This window comes from Mercenaria mercenaria, unplaced genomic scaffold, assembly GCF_021730395.1.
Source record: "Mercenaria mercenaria strain notata unplaced genomic scaffold, MADL_Memer_1 contig_4894, whole genome shotgun sequence".
Taxonomy (NCBI): Eukaryota; Metazoa; Mollusca; class Bivalvia; order Venerida; family Veneridae; genus Mercenaria; species Mercenaria mercenaria.
The window spans coordinates 15,007-31,076 of NW_026463159.1; the positions used below are offsets into that span (position 1 = coordinate 15,007).

The following is a 16,070-nucleotide window of genomic DNA, read 5'->3' on the forward strand; positions in this document are numbered from 1 at the left end:
AACTGTAAAACATTTTGCAGTTCGAACTGCAAAACGAGTTTTTATTTTGCGTTTCAGTATTCAGTATTTCAATGTCCTTTTCGCTTTGTAATTTGAATTCCAAACTACAATTTTTATTTTGCGTTTCAGAATTGAAATTCGTGTTTTTGTATATAATTATGTACAAACTGAAAATGAAATAAACTTTGAAACTTTTAATTTGAATAACAAACTGCAAAACATTTTATTTTCGATTCAATATATGTAATAAACTGCTTTTCAGTTTCTTAGAAAAGTGGTATTGGTTAGGATATTCCAGGATTTAAAATTTAACACTTCAGTCTTATTTGCGTTTTTACACTTCAGTCTTGTTTGCGTTTTTTATGTCTCCCACCACACAGTGGTGTGGGAGACATATTGATTTACTCCAGTCTGTGTGTGTGTGTGTGTGTGTGTGTGTGTGTATCTGTGTGTGTGTGTGTGTCTGTCTGTCTGTCACAAAGCTTGTCCGCACTCTAAGTCAAACATTTTTCATCCAATTTTCACCAAACTTGAACAAAATGTGTTTGACCAAAAGAGCTCGGCCATGTTCGATAACTAGCCAAATCGGTCCAGGCGTCTTTGAGTTATGGCCCTTGAATTACCAAAAATCGGCCTTTTTACTCTTGTCCGCACTCTAATTCAAACATTTCTCATCCGATCTTCACCAAACTTGAAAAAAATGTGTTTGACCATGAGACCTCGGCCAAGTTCGATAACTAGCCAAATCGGTCCATGTATTTTGGAGTTACGGCCCTTGAATTACCGAAAAATTGGCAGTTTTACTCATGTTCGCCCTCTTAGTCGAACATTTCTCTTCCGATCTTCACCAAACTTAAACAAAATGTGTTTGACCATGAGACCTCGGCCAAGTTCGATAACTAGCCAAATCGGTCCAGGCATTTTGGAGTTACGGCCCTTGAATTACCGAAAAATTGGCAGTTTTACTCATGTTCGCCCTCTAAGTCGAACATTTCTCTTCCGATCTTCACCAAATTTGAACAAAATGTGTTTGACCATGAGACCTCGGCCAGGTTTGATAACTAGCCAAATCGGTCTAGGCATTTTGGAGTTACGGCCCTTGAATTACCGAAAAATCCGCCTTTTTACTCTTGTCCACTCTCTAAATCCAACATTTCTCATTCGATCTTCACTAAACCTGAACAAAATGCGTTTGGCCATAAGACCTTAGCCAAGTTCGATAACTAGCCAAATCCACCCAAGCACTTTTGATTTATGGCCCTTGAATTACTGATTGGATCCACTCATCCAGACCATATAATTGGATCCACTCGTCTAAACCATCTAAAGAAACTAGACATTTTACATAGGGGCAGTTGTGGGAGACATGCGCTTTTCTCAAAAACATCTCTAATTTTTTATTTGAATTGCAAACTGCAAAATATTTAGCATTTTGCAGTTCGAATTGCAAAATGATTTTTTGTTTTGCGTTTCAGAATTCAAGATTTCAATGTCAATTGCGCTTTGTAATTTGAATTGCAAACTGCAAAATATTTTGCATTTTGCAGTTCGAATTGCTAAATGAATTTTCATTTTGCGTTTCAGAATTCAAGATTTTAATGTCAATTGCGCTTTGTAATTTGAATTGCAAAACGAATTTTTATTTTGCGTTTCAGAATTCAGGATTTCAGTGTCCATTTCTCTTTGTAATTTGAACTTCAAACTCTAAAATATTTTGTATTTTGTAGTTCGAATTGCAAAACGCATTTTTATTTTCGATTCAATATATGTATCGAACTACGATGAAGTTTATCAGAAACATGGTATTTTTAGGGGCTTTTCAGTCTTGAAATTTTAAAGTTTCAACCTAAGTTGCTCTCGTAATTTGAATTGCAAACTGAAAAATATTTTGCATTTTGCAGTTCAAATTGCAAAATGAATTTGTATTTTGCGTTTCAGAGTTCAAGATTTCAATATCAATTGAGCTTTGTAATTTGAATAGCCGTGAAACTTTAAAATATTTTGCATTTTGCAGTTCAAATTGCAAAATGAATATTTGTTTTGCGTTTCAGAATTCAAGATTTCAATGTCAATTACGCATTGTCATTTGAATTGCAAACTGCAAAATATTTTGCATTTTACAGTTCGAATTGCAAAATGATTTTTTACATTAGATTCAATATATATACTGAATAGCGATGAAATTTCTCAGAAACATGGTATTGTTTGTGGGGCTTTTCAGGCATGAAAATTTAACGTTTCAATCTTATTTTCGCTTTGTAATTTGAATCGCAAACTGAAAAATATATCAAAATATACGCAAGATATCGCAAATAACCATCAATATCTACAATATCATACATATTTATATTTTTTTCTGATACAGACAAAAGAGATTCTGTTTCAAGTAACTGGCATTCAGTGAGGTAAATGTCAAATTTATAGTCATTCACAATACTTTAGACATCCCCCATCCCTATTGTCCTATTGGGGTTTTGCTAAAATTTGCTACATCGACTGAGATTGTTTTTCGTGAGACCTCGGACGCTTGATTCGTATCCAGACATTCTTTTTTGGTCGTACCAAGTGGGAGATTGCCGGCGCTAACCACGGTTTGATGGCGGGGATCTTGATTTCTGCTCCCTTCGTATTGAAGTGGGGAGGGGGGGGGGGGGGGGGTCAGAAATGGCATAGCTTTGTGCAACTGATTCATTTATATGGTTTCCAGCATACTGGGGTACATTGTTATTAGAAACTCTTGATGCTTGTGTTTCTGCACATAATATAGTCCCAATGTGGAAATACATTTTTCACAATTTTCCGTTCATACTTCTCTTTGCCGAGTAAACTAAACTAACCTTACCTACTGACCTTGATTGTGATCTGAGGTCAGTGCATCAGCCCATATTCTTTTCCTAGCATCGCCAAAAAGACAACTTGTTGAATCTTAACCGGAATTGGAAAAAAAACGCATTTGAAATTCGAACTGCAAAAAGCAAAATGGAAAATATTTCGCTGTTTGCAATTCAAATTACAAGCACAGAAATGATTTTAAAGCCTGAAAATTATTTTCTCGGAAAGCAAATCGCAGTATATATTAATTTTCTTGAATCGCAAAATTAAAATTTAGCATAAAACTGCTGTTCTTGACACGTTTCGAGGATGTTTTAACAGGAGAGTAAACGTGTTCTCGTGTCCACGTGCTATTAAAACTGTTTATGTGCGTTTTATGGTAGAATTGCGTTAACGCATGTTCATTTCGTGTTATAACATCATCAGATATCCCTCGGGATACGTTGGTACTCTCGCCCTACCGAGCTTGGGCACAAACCGATCCCTCGGGATTCTGCAGATGTTATAACAAGAAAAAAAAAAACGTGCATTATCCATACATTCATTTTGAAATGCAAAGCGCAAATGAGAATGAAATGTTTAATTCAAAATTCTGAAAAGTTCAAAACATGAACATCTTTTTCGGAAAGCGAATCGCGATTAATTTATATCTTAAAGGGCAAAAAAAAAAATAAATCATTTTTCAATTTGAAAAGCAAAGCGCAAAATATTTTGCAGTTAGCAATCAAAAATACAAAGCGCAAAAGTGACTGAAAAGTTCGATTTTAAAGCCTGAAATATATTCAAATTTAAACACTGAAAAGCTCAAAACATCACAATTCATATATATAATGAATAATTAGTAAAACTTCATTTTGCCATTCGAATCGCGAATCGCAGAAAAGAAAAACGTGATTGAAATATTCAATGTTAAAGCCCGAGCTGCTCAAAATATTAACATTTTTTATGGAAAGCGAATCGCGGATTATATATATATCTCTCTCGAACTACAAAATAAAAGTTCATTTTGGAATTTGAACTGCAAAGTGCAAAAAACAAAAAAGTTTGCAGTTTGCATTTCAAATTACAAAGTGCAAATAAGATTGAAATCTTTAATAATAAGGCCTGAAAGGCAAAAAATAATAGAATATTTCTTAGAAAGAGAATCGCCTTCATATATCTTCATATATAACTTGAACCACAAAATAAAAATTCATTTTGCAATTCGAACTGTAAAATGCAAAATGTTTTGCAGTTTGTAATTCAAATTTCAAAGTGACATTAGATAGAAATGTTAAATTTCAAAGCCTGAAAAGCAAATTACAATAACATCTTTCTCGGACAACGAATCGCTGTTTACATATACTGTGAAACGCAAAATAAAAATTCATTTTGCAATTCGAACCTCAAAATGCGAAATGTTTTGCAGTTTCCAATTCATATTACAATGTGCAAATTAGATTGAAATGTTTAATTTTTAATCCTTAAAAGCCTAAAACAATAAAATCTTTCTCGGAAAGCGATTGTGGTTTATATTAGTCTTGAATAGCAAAATAAAAAATCAATTTGCATTTCGAAGTGCAAAATGCAAAATGTTTGGCAGTTTGCAATTCAAATTACAAAGTGAAAATTAAATTGAAATGTTAGATTTCAAAGCCTAAAAGAATGCGCTTCATATGTATCTTGAATCGCAAAATAAAAGTTCAATTTACAATTCGAACTGCAAAATGCAAAATGTTTTGCAGTTTGCAATTATATTACAATGTACAAATTATATTGAATTGTTAAAGTTTCAATCCTAAAAAGCCCAAAACAATAACAGCTTTTTTGTAAGATAAGATGTGTTTTAGACTATTATAATTTTATCTAATGTATATTATAGTCTCTTGCAAATCTGTATAGATTGGCTTTGTGGTACAGTGTTAATTAAATCTTTTATGTATGTATTATATAAATGTACACAAAGATGAGACTTAAATAAAAATGTTGAACTTGAACTTGCTTTCTCGGAAAGCAATCGCGGTTCATACAAATCTTGAATTGCAAATTAAAAATTCATTTTGCAATTCGAATCGCAAACTGCAAAACACCATACGAATCGCAGTTTGCAATTCGAACTGCAAAATGCAAAATAGTTTGCGGTTTGCAATTCGAATTGCGAACTGCAAACTGCAAACTGCAGACCAACTTAACGCCTATAGTGATAACGGCTTAGGGCGATATACTTTTATTGGTCATAGAGGCTGTAGTTTAGTTGACTATGTTATTGGTTCGCAAGACTTTTTGAGATATGTTGATCAGTTTAATGTATTAGAACCAAATATTTTATCGGATCACTGTTTGATCACATTTTCTTTTGAATTTGATAGACAGATTCAGTCCGATGCAAATATAAGCCACGATCGTGTTAATTATAAGTATAAATGGTCAGGCGATTTAAAATCGGATTATATAGATACAGTGCAGTCTGAAAATTGTAAACAAAAACTGGATAGTTTAAATATTAAAATAATCTCAGCTGCTGATAGTCAAGATATTGACACTTGTATTGATAGTTTTTCAAATATAATAGATGAAGTTGCTTCCCCTCTATTTAAGAGAAATATTAGTGGTAACAAAGAAAGTGTACTTATGTCTGACCAGGCTTGGTTTAACGAAGAATGCTATGAAAAGAAAGTTATTTTTAACAGAATTTTGAATGAATATAGATTAAACAAAAATGATGAAAATAGAGTCAATTTAGTTCATGCTAGATCTCAGTATAAAACATGTCTAAGAAAATGTAGGTTTGATTATGACAAAGCTGAATCTTTGAAACTTACCGAAGCTAGATTCAAAAATGCAAAACTATACTGGAATATGTTGAAAGGAAATGCAGGCATAAACAGTCAAATGTACAGTTAGATATTTTTGCTCAATATTTTAAGTCAGTGAACAATCCAGAAGATCCCTTTTATTCACCAGATGAAGATGTTATGTATTTTATAGAGAGATATGAAAAAGAAGAATTTAGTATTATGTTTGATGAACTGAATATCCAAATCAGCGAATTAGAAATAACAAAAGCAATTAAACAGCTCAAATCAGGTAAAAGTGGCGGGCCAGATACTTTATTAAATGAATTTATCATACACGGCAAACAGGTACTTATCCCTTCTTTACTTTTACTATTTAACAAAATTTTAGCGAAAGGTTATTTCCCACAAAGTTGGTCCGAGGGTTTTGTAATTCCTTTACATAAGAAAGGTAGCTTAAATGATGTTAACAATTTCAGAGGTATAACTTTGCTTAGCGTTTTAGGAAAATTATTTACCCGCATAATAAATAATAGATTATCTAATTGGGCAGAAAAATACAGTGTATACGTAGAAGCACAAGCAGGTTTTAGGTCGAGTATGGGTACAGTTGATAACATTTTTGTGCTACATGGTTTAATTAGCCATATGATTAATAATGGGAGACAACTCTATTGTGCTTTTATAGATTTCACAAAGGCTTTTGATTACATTGTTAGAGACAATTTATGGTATAAAATGATTAAACTTGGAATACGTGGTCAAATTTTAAATATTATACGTTCAATGTATACATCGGTAAAAACAAGAGTAAAATATTGTAACGAACTTAGTGATGAATATACATGTACACTCGGTGTAAGACAGGGAGAGTGCTTATCTCCCTTTCTTTTTTCCATGTTTCTCAATGACTTAGAAGACAGTTTTATCAGCAGCGATATGCCTGGAATAGATATTGATATGTTCAAAATGTTTTTGATTTTATATGCTGATGACATAGTTGTTTTTGCTAGTACCAAAGAAGATTTACAAAAGAGTCTTAATATTCTTTCAGACTATTGTGACAGGTGGAAGCTTAGTGTCAACCCTACAAAAACAAAAATAATGATTTTTAGGAAAGGTGGTAGATTACCTGCAGATACTCAATTTATGTATAAAGACTCTGTTATAGACATTGTTACCAAATTTACATATTTAGGTGTAGTATTTTCAACAGGAGGATCGTTTTCTGAAGCACAGAACACAATTGCAGGCCAAGCAATGAAATCTATATTTCAAATGAACAAATATCTTTATAGATTTGTAAACATATCTGCGTTACATAGACTAGAATTATTTGATAGACTTATTAGCCCGATTTTGAATTATAGTAGTGAAGTATGGGGCTTTGTACCGGGTAATGCTATAGAAAGAGTTCATTTGCAATTCTGCAAACGTATTTTAGGAGTTAAAAAAAGCACTCAAAACGATTTTATATATGGTGAACTTGGTAGATTTGCTTATCAAACACAACGTCATTACAATATTTTGAAATACTGGATAAAAATTATGCATACAGGTAGTAATAAATATGTTAATAAAGTTTATACTTTACTGAAACATGATTTGGAAATCAGACGAAATAAAACAAATTGGTGCTCTTTAGTTAAATCTTTACTGTGTTCTTTAGGTTTTTATGACGCCTGGCTTATGCAAAATGTAGGAAATGTTGATATGTTTTTATCGATTGTAAAAACCAGGTTGAAAGATCATTTTGTACAAAACTGGTCAAGTAGGCTAGAAAACTCTAGTAGAGCGCTTTTCTATAGACAAATTTCATGTTTTAAAGTCCAGCCATACCTCAATTTGATCAATATTAAAAAATTTTATTGCGAACTAGCACGTTTACGAGTATCTTCTCATAGATTGCATGTAGAAACTGGTAGATGGACTAAGCCAAACAGTACACCTATAAATGAAAGAAAATGTTATGCTTGTGGTTTGTTAGAAGATGAATTCCATTTCATATTAGAATGCAATGTATATGCTGATTTAAGAAAACGTTTTATTCCATCTTATTATTGGAGACGACCAAATATGCCAAAATTGATAGAATTGTTAAATACTGATAGAGAAAAATTAACACGTAATATTGCAAACTTCTTATATTATGCTTTTCAGCTTAGGAAAAGATCTATGTACTTAGTTCGTACTTAAGCAGTACTTTACTTGAGCAGTAAAAACATTACATGAATGTTATATGGAATTGTATATGTATGTGTTTTCTCATGTTACATGGTAAAATACATGTAAAAGGCAAGCGCAGTTTGAATTTGTAAGTTTCAACGTATTCTCAACATAACAATCTTTCATTTCTGAGATCCAGCTGTTGACCTTGTATTTCGTTTCGTCAAGATCAACATAGCATGGACATTAAGTATAGGATAATGTTTTGCTTTGCAATATTTTGTATCAATTATTCAAACTGTCTTGCATTATTCTTGTTGTTTTGAGTATAATAAGCTGTACACGCTTTAAACATAAATTGCGCCAGTAACATGATAAATAATTTGTCGTGTGTCTAAACTTGTATATGTATATGTATATACTGTCTATATGATTACTTATGTATAATTTTGTTTTGTAATTCTAATGTTGTAATATTAGAATGTACTATTTGTGCAGAAAAAAATGTTAACAACCTTCTCCGTCTAAATAATTGTCTCGCCATTTTCATGCTTGTAAAAACCTCATGGGCCAGTTGGCCTAAAGGAAAATTGAAAATAAACTTATCAAACTTATCAAACTTATCACTTTTCTTGAGATAAGATAGTCAGAAAAATATATATTTATTGATTCTGAGTCCGTTTTGACATATCTCTTTGGCCAAATGTTCATGTATGATATTTGAATGTCTCACTGGAATTTATGAACACGTTATCGCCTCCGTAACGGACATGTTTAAAGAGGCATATTTATTTCAGCGCTATATTTTATGTAAATTTTTACGTTCAAACCCAATTGGAAAAGCAGAGAAAACACATTCAAACACCTTAAAACAAAATTTCATAAACATCATGTAGTATAATGCTTTTCTTGTATATAACTATGAAACTATCTCATTTACTTGAAATACTGTTCCACAAATAAATTAAAATTACACTTAAAAGCCTTTGCATCTCAGCCTCTGCTTCCTTCGAGTGACGCATGAGAAAAACATTATTGTGCTTTTCGCATTTCAGTAGGCAGTTAGAACAGCTAAGATGTTATGTTACGGAAGTGATACGTTACGAAAGAGATAAAATTATTTCAGTATTTGATAACTGTTCGATACCTTGATGGCATATACTGAAAACAAGCCTTCTTACTGATGCAATCAAGGTAAATGATACAGACACAGAGGGAAAACACCATTGTTATCACATACATTTGAAGAAGTCCCCGTTACGGAGGAGAGATTTTAAATCGCGACAAAATAAAAATGAACTGGAAACAATATTATCAGAAGTATTTACTTATCAGATAGTAACAAGGGTGTTATTTTAATAAAGTTATATCATTTAACGACAGTTTGTGTCACTTGTCACACGTATACCTTTTTCAAAATACTTTGTTAATACATTAGATATTGTTACGGTAGGTGAGAAATGTTTTAGGCGACAGTAATAGTTATGGCCGGGATGAATGCATTTTGTGCTTATGCTATTGAAAATGTCTTTCCGCAATTATAATGAACCCTTTTTCATAATACTGCATGTAGTTTTGGCGCACAGATGTACTCCAGTGCTATCAACAGAGTTATTATTTGTCTCAGTATACTTGGCGACATGGCCGAACTGAGCAGAAAGCTTTTATTTCAATCCTACTGCACATTGAAAGTAGAAAAAAGATCGACTAAAAGTATTAAAAAACAAAGAATATGCCCTGGCTAAAGTAAAAACCTCTTTCCAATGTAATTTATTCATCATGTGTTTGTAAAAGATGAACTAGAATGAAGGCGACAAGAAATTTTCTAAAGTGGGTCAAATTTTTGGTTTTGACTGAGTAATGAACTGGAAGGTATGCGTGATTTTGATGTTACAGTTGACGTCATAATGCTCTCTTGCCGGTCAGCGAGTCAACCGTTGTTTATCGCAGATTCTACCACAAGTGCTATATAAACATGTATCAAACAACATATGTATTATGTGAACCCTCCTTGAATTGTGATAAATCAGGCGGCAAACCATTTGAATGCCTTGATTTATAAAATGTGATTGGCTGTTATATTTTACCCCCGACTGTAACATATCCGAACTACTCTACTGACAAACGGTTGTAAAACATAATCAAGTCTATTCTCCGAAATTCCATAGCATTAATGTTATATCGATTTGTCGTCGGACTCGTCTCACACGAGTTAAGATCATAACACTGTATAAAATAATCTCTGAATATTGATAATTCTATTCACGCTAGTGTGAATTGTTTGATTTCCAGTTTATATAAATACTCCTCCAAACTCCGTTTTGTTGTGCTTTCCAGTCGGAATATGAATTGTATATCGGCGTGAAGTTGGCAGTACAGCAGTAGCAGCAGTTAACTGCTCCTACTGCCAGCAGTTCGTCACCTCAACGCAACAAAGTCGTATCTCTATATAAATTTATAATAAGATACGACTTTGTTGCGTTGAGGTGACGAGTTACAGCAGTTAACTGCTCCTACTGCTGCTACTGCTGTACTGCCAACTTCACGCTGATTAATGAGCAAGTAAATGATAACTCCGTCATATGAGATGGTGTGTGTGTGGATAGGGGGTGGTGGTGGGGGGGGGGGGGGGGGGGGACAAACAGCTGCAGACATTCATTGCTTTTCAAATCGGTACTGAGAGGAGATACATTTGTACTTCCAAATTCGTCCGATTCTCTAACTACCGATTTTGTCAGTTTAACGTATTGTGCTCTACATGTGGAGTTCCCAGGGGTGGGGGTGGTGGTTGGTCTCTTTTTATTGTGTAAGAAGACCGAATTGTTTTACGAATCTGCAAAACTTGCGTGTGATAGATATTTACACCTTCATTACAGAGAGTGACTAAACTGATGTCTGAAAAACTAGAATTTAGCCCCTTTTTATATAAGTATACAAAGTACAGTCAATCTGTTCCCAATACCATACAACTCAAACTTGAACACTAGCATAACTATTAATTAACAACAACTTCGGTGAGTTCATATCTCCGTCGAACAGAGTATTTTGTGAATGAGAGGACTGTATTTTGAAAGATGTTTAATTTCTAGATAAATACATGTTATGTACCATAGGAACGTGACATGGTTTGTTGGCTCCTGTCTTTTATAAGATCAAAGTGAAAACCTTTGCCATATATTAATCTTATTTGTATTAAGTTGCATGCAGATCCGTCAATAGGTTACTTTGTTTTCTTAGATGAACTGAAAACATTAAAGGGCAATAACTCTGTAGTTACCAAAGAGATCCTGCTGGAAGATAGGTATGCACCACCGCCAATTATAATATTATTCATGATCTATCAACAGGACAGTCAAATCAAATTAAGAGGAAAACTATGCTTTCGCTGAGTCAACGGGAACTATACATGTAAGCAAAGGCCATGTGCTAATTAATAATTATTTGAGGTTTGGTGATTCTATTCTGAAATACTTTTTGAATACTAAACATTTTCAATTTCGGACATACGGACGCACGCACACACGGACGAAGAGCCAGACGGACCTTGTTGAATCTATACCCTCTTTCTTTGGCGGGGATAACACTATCTTGAAAATACAAGACTTTTGTTGTACCCAACTGTATCTTTGCCTCAGCACCAAGTACACAGTCTCAGACTCTTTAAATATGGGTGACAGGACACTGCCCAAGAGCAGCTGCGCACCCTACAATGTGCAATGTTAGATCGATGTAGGTCCTTCTTGATCTTCTATATATGACGCCTCGAAATTCAATCATAATTCAAGCTCGGAATCGGTTCAATGCTGAAAAGAGGGAGGGCAATCTTCATAGTAACGTTCCAGAACTTACATTCTTTCATTCTTTCAAAACTGACGTAAACAACAGTAACAGACGTTATGTTAGACCTGTGCAAATTACGTTTTCTGGCATGAGGCGGTACTTTTTAAACATATTCGAAAAGTTGATGCAGGAGGACGGATCAAATATCACAACTGTCGAAATCCCCGTTCCAATAGATAAAAGGTAAGAGATTCTTGCATATCGGACAGGAGTCCCTGATGTTGGAAAGTATGTTGTAACGAACTACATTTATCAAGTGGATTCGTGTATACCTTTTTATATAGAACAGGATAAAAAATAAAAACTTTTAAACTTGCGCTCGTTCCGTAGTTAAAGCCTCGGATAAAAAGTTATTATTCTATAAATAAGTAATACTAAAACAGAACTGATGTTGTTCTGCACGTCCGAGCAGTAGTCTCTCCTTACAAGAAAGAGACCACTGCCATCACAAACAGTTTGTCAAGATATGTTGATCAGTCGTTTAACTCATAATTGATATTTAGTGTTTTAATTATTAGTAGATCTACTGAAATTGGTTTAATTACGTGTCAAAGATTTATCGTTATTGTGGTTGATAAAATAAGAATATTATGTTTGAAACATGTGATTTTCCTGACACGTGACATTCATGACGGAAGTGATTAAAGCAGCGCTTTTGGAGGTTATCACTGTTGTGAATTAATTTCGAGCTGCAATGACATTATTTTTACGTCGTTTCCCTCAGGCTGCGCTACATTTAAATATGTGTAAATGTGAAAAAAGTTCTTTGTGATGGATATAATTCTTCTATTATTTGAATAATAATGTAATTGTATCCAAGAAAAATAATCTATTACTGGAAGTTGGTAATATGGAGATATTTGTCTCTCGGGTAACTGATTTCCTGGTAACTCAGTAGAGCCTCGTTACCGCCTAAACAGTTTCCTTCGAGCCAGATATATCCATCTACAGTACTCTTATAAAAACACATAAAATTACTTGAATTTGAAAGTATCTCTGTAAGTTAGACTTGCAATTACGTGATCGTATCTAGCGGCCATTTTGAAAGCAGTGCTGTTTTGCATGAGATAAGATTTTGATTGTAAATAGATCTAGCTAATGAAAGCTTCGACATTAAAAAAGAATTTCAGTCTCCAGATTTTGAGTTATATGGTACTATAAATGAAAAGTATGTTTGAATAGGTTGCAAGCACATTTGCAAGCCCACAGGCTGAAAACAGTTCCCGCGAATATGGCATTATTAAACTCGACGTTCCTTCGATTACTATTCATAAGAATCAGAGATTCAACAAGAACTGTCAAAATTGGTGACAAATGCCCTCGAAGCTTTCCCAAGGATGTTACAGCTGTATGCGTAAAGAAATCACATATCATTTCGTGACCTTTACTTTGACCTAAGAGACCCGGGTCATAAGCGTGACATACATTCTCAATATGGTTAACATTAAATTTTGTTTCAAATTATTTTCAAATCCCCTGATAAATGGCAGAGTTATAAACCAGACAAGAAAAAAACCTTTGACTTCTCAGTGTGACCTTGACCTGGGAGCTAGGGGTCTGGTTCTTTTGCATGACATCTCATCTCATTACATGGAACATCTATGCCAAGTAATTTGAAAATCCCTTAAATTAATCATTGGCAGAGTTATGGACTGTACAAGAAACAGACAATATTACCCTTTAACCTCAAAGCGTGACCCTGACCTTAGAGCTAGGGGTCTGGATCTTGCGCATGACAGGTCGTCTCATTATGAGGAACATTTATGCCAAGTAATTTCAAAATCCTTTGATCAATGGCAGTGTTATGGACCGGATATAAAACAGACCCTGTTAACTTTGACTTCTAAGTGTGACCTTGACCTTGGACCTAGAGGTCTGGATATTATGTAGAACACGTCGTCTCATTATAGTAAATATTTATGCTAAGTCATTTGAAAATCCCTTCATGGATGGCAGAGTTATGGACCGGACACGAAACAGACCATGATAACCTTTGACCTCTAAGTGTGATTTTGACCTTGGAGCTAGGGGTCTGAGTCTTGCGCATGACATGTCGCCTCGACATGGTGAACATTTATTTCATGCGATTTGAAAATTCCTTTATATGTGGAAGAGTTACAGCCCGGACGAACGGACTCACGGATGGTCAGTGCGATTTTCAGCAAACCTTCGGGGGCAGAACAAGTAGCCCATCCTGTAAATCATTTCAACAAAGAAAATTCTCTTTTCGACTTTTTACAGAGCAAACTGTGACCGATTGTCACAAAATAATCTAATACCATAGTTTTGTGCGAATGATATAATTTTATTATGATAGTATAAATGTAAGCTGGATACGGTACGCCTATGCATGGCTTTTAATTCATATTCATTAACAAACACGGAACGGAAATGGGTAATATTACATATTTGTCAAAAATCTTACACCTTTCCCTACATGTAGTTTTCATAATTACCTTGTTTTCTTTTAACGCAGTCTAACTGTTTCTTACGATTTTGACGTATTGTTTCCAGATTGTCTACTCTACCCTCCAGTTTTGTAAGCCGCTGAAATACAATGACAACGTGGCGATTTCTAGAAGTAAACCACTAAATTGTAACATAGTGCATTTGTTGTGATAAAACTAATCAAATGGAACTAATTAATGGCATGTATTTAACATATTCCGTATAGAACATTATATTACATAAAATAAAACCAATTACCCGTTCAAGACGTCCAACTCTTTCATATAGTTTCTCATTCTGATTGTCAGATTCTCCCAAATTGTCTCGCAGAATTTTTTTTGTCTCATCACCTACTGCTTCAATAGCTTCTGCTTGTTTCTTAGCAATTTTTTCTTTTGTATTTTGAATCGTTTGTTTCAGTTCTTCTGCTTCGTTGGTAATGGATGTAAGAGCTTCTCTGCAAACATCGACCTCGTGGTGTGTGGTGATGATAAAGTTCTCTTGCTTTAACTGACAGTAGAATTATATTGGTTATTACGGAAGTTTTTAAAGGTTGTCAAGAAAAAATAGCTGCAATATCGGATTCCCGACCAACTGAATGTGAAGCTTATAAACTGGATACGTCTGAGATTATATGCAACAATTCGAACAATCACTATAAGCCCGGCTGCTTAAAAAGAAAATTCCAGATTGGTTTTAAATGTAAGTGATACAACTGGAAACAGGTCTAAGATTATCATTTTCTTTATGTCATAAAATCATGTAATACAATAGTTTCAAACACCATACCTGTTTAAGTTTTACGACTGCTGATTTAGCATCCTGTCTTGCTTTCAGTTCTTTTTCATTCTTCAGAATTTTAATGATATCACCTATACATGCCTTCAACTCGGTGTCTTCCATTTCCGTGGTCGGTGAATGAAATAATTCATTTCTTCTTTGTAGAATCTGAAGAATCAAAACGTCATTATGGTCTTGTTACAAACAAGATACAACAAAGCGGACAATAGTGGATAGCTAGTTAAACTATTATTGCTAATAAATGAAATGACAAAGTTATGTTATTTATAGATCGAAAGGAACAGTCGCGGTACAAATCATGATCAGGCAGGAATATACACGACAGGATCGGGCTTTAAAATGGAAGTCTTGATCAGGCTATGTTAAACCGTAATTTTCGTCACAAACAATCCGTACGAATATGTCACAATTAGGTATTGTTAAATTTTCGAGCCGCATTTGTTAACGACCTCTTAATACCAACGAAATTTTCACAAATAAGTCATACATGTGTGAGGAATTCGTACGAATTCCAATCATCTCTTGCTGGGGCCGCTCTTTTTCACCATAGCTGTTTGAGTAGTCCAAGATGTGTTTATGAAAGTGACGCCCTTACCACATCCCCACCCCCACCACATACACACAAACAGTGGGTATGTAATTATTTGTAGCATGTAGAGCTTGACCTTTGAATAAATAAAGCACTAAAATCATACCGTAAAATTTAAAGATACTCATCAACGAATCTTAGCTGAACTTTGACCTAGATTTTTACCGCCATTACCTTGTGCCCTTGACCTTAAGTGTAGTGTTCCTTAAAATACTTGTAAATCTATTTGTCCGGCGAAGTATGAAAACTCTGTTACAACAAACTCTTTACGTATTGAGTGATTCCTGTGATAGTGACCATTTACATAGTCATACACAAGTGAATGGAGTATTGCCATGCAATACAATGTCCCTTACCGGCTAATATTATCACCGAACAATTTACTGTTGTTAATGTCAGGTTCCATGGTCTGAATTTAACAATGGTTCTGCATGTTGTCACAATGAGGTGATAATCTGAGCCAAGTTTCATGAAAAATCTTCAGTTGGCTAGGGCATACGGAACGGAAAGGAAATTTCAATGCTTCCTTCAATGGTGACCTTGACCTTGTACCAGTGTGCCTAGAACATGGAACATGTAGTTTTGATGATTTGAGCATTTGACCAAAGTTTGAAGAAAAT

The 16,070-nt window shown here is 34.2% G+C and overlaps 1 protein-coding gene across 1 annotated transcript in view; it reads right to left on the minus strand.

The window, feature by feature from the left end:
* The window catches only part of LOC128554274 (uncharacterized), a 34,285-nt gene that overhangs the window by 14,905 nt on the left and 3,310 nt on the right, over positions 1 to 16,070 (minus strand). The window contains exons 3-5 of the mRNA XM_053535531.1: positions 14,850 to 15,008; positions 14,319 to 14,570; positions 14,069 to 14,159 (exon numbers count right to left, since the gene is read on the minus strand). Of these exons, the coding sequence (XP_053391506.1) occupies positions 14,069 to 14,159; positions 14,319 to 14,570; positions 14,850 to 15,008 (502 nt within the window). The remainder of the gene's footprint in view (positions 1 to 14,068; positions 14,160 to 14,318; positions 14,571 to 14,849; positions 15,009 to 16,070) is intronic.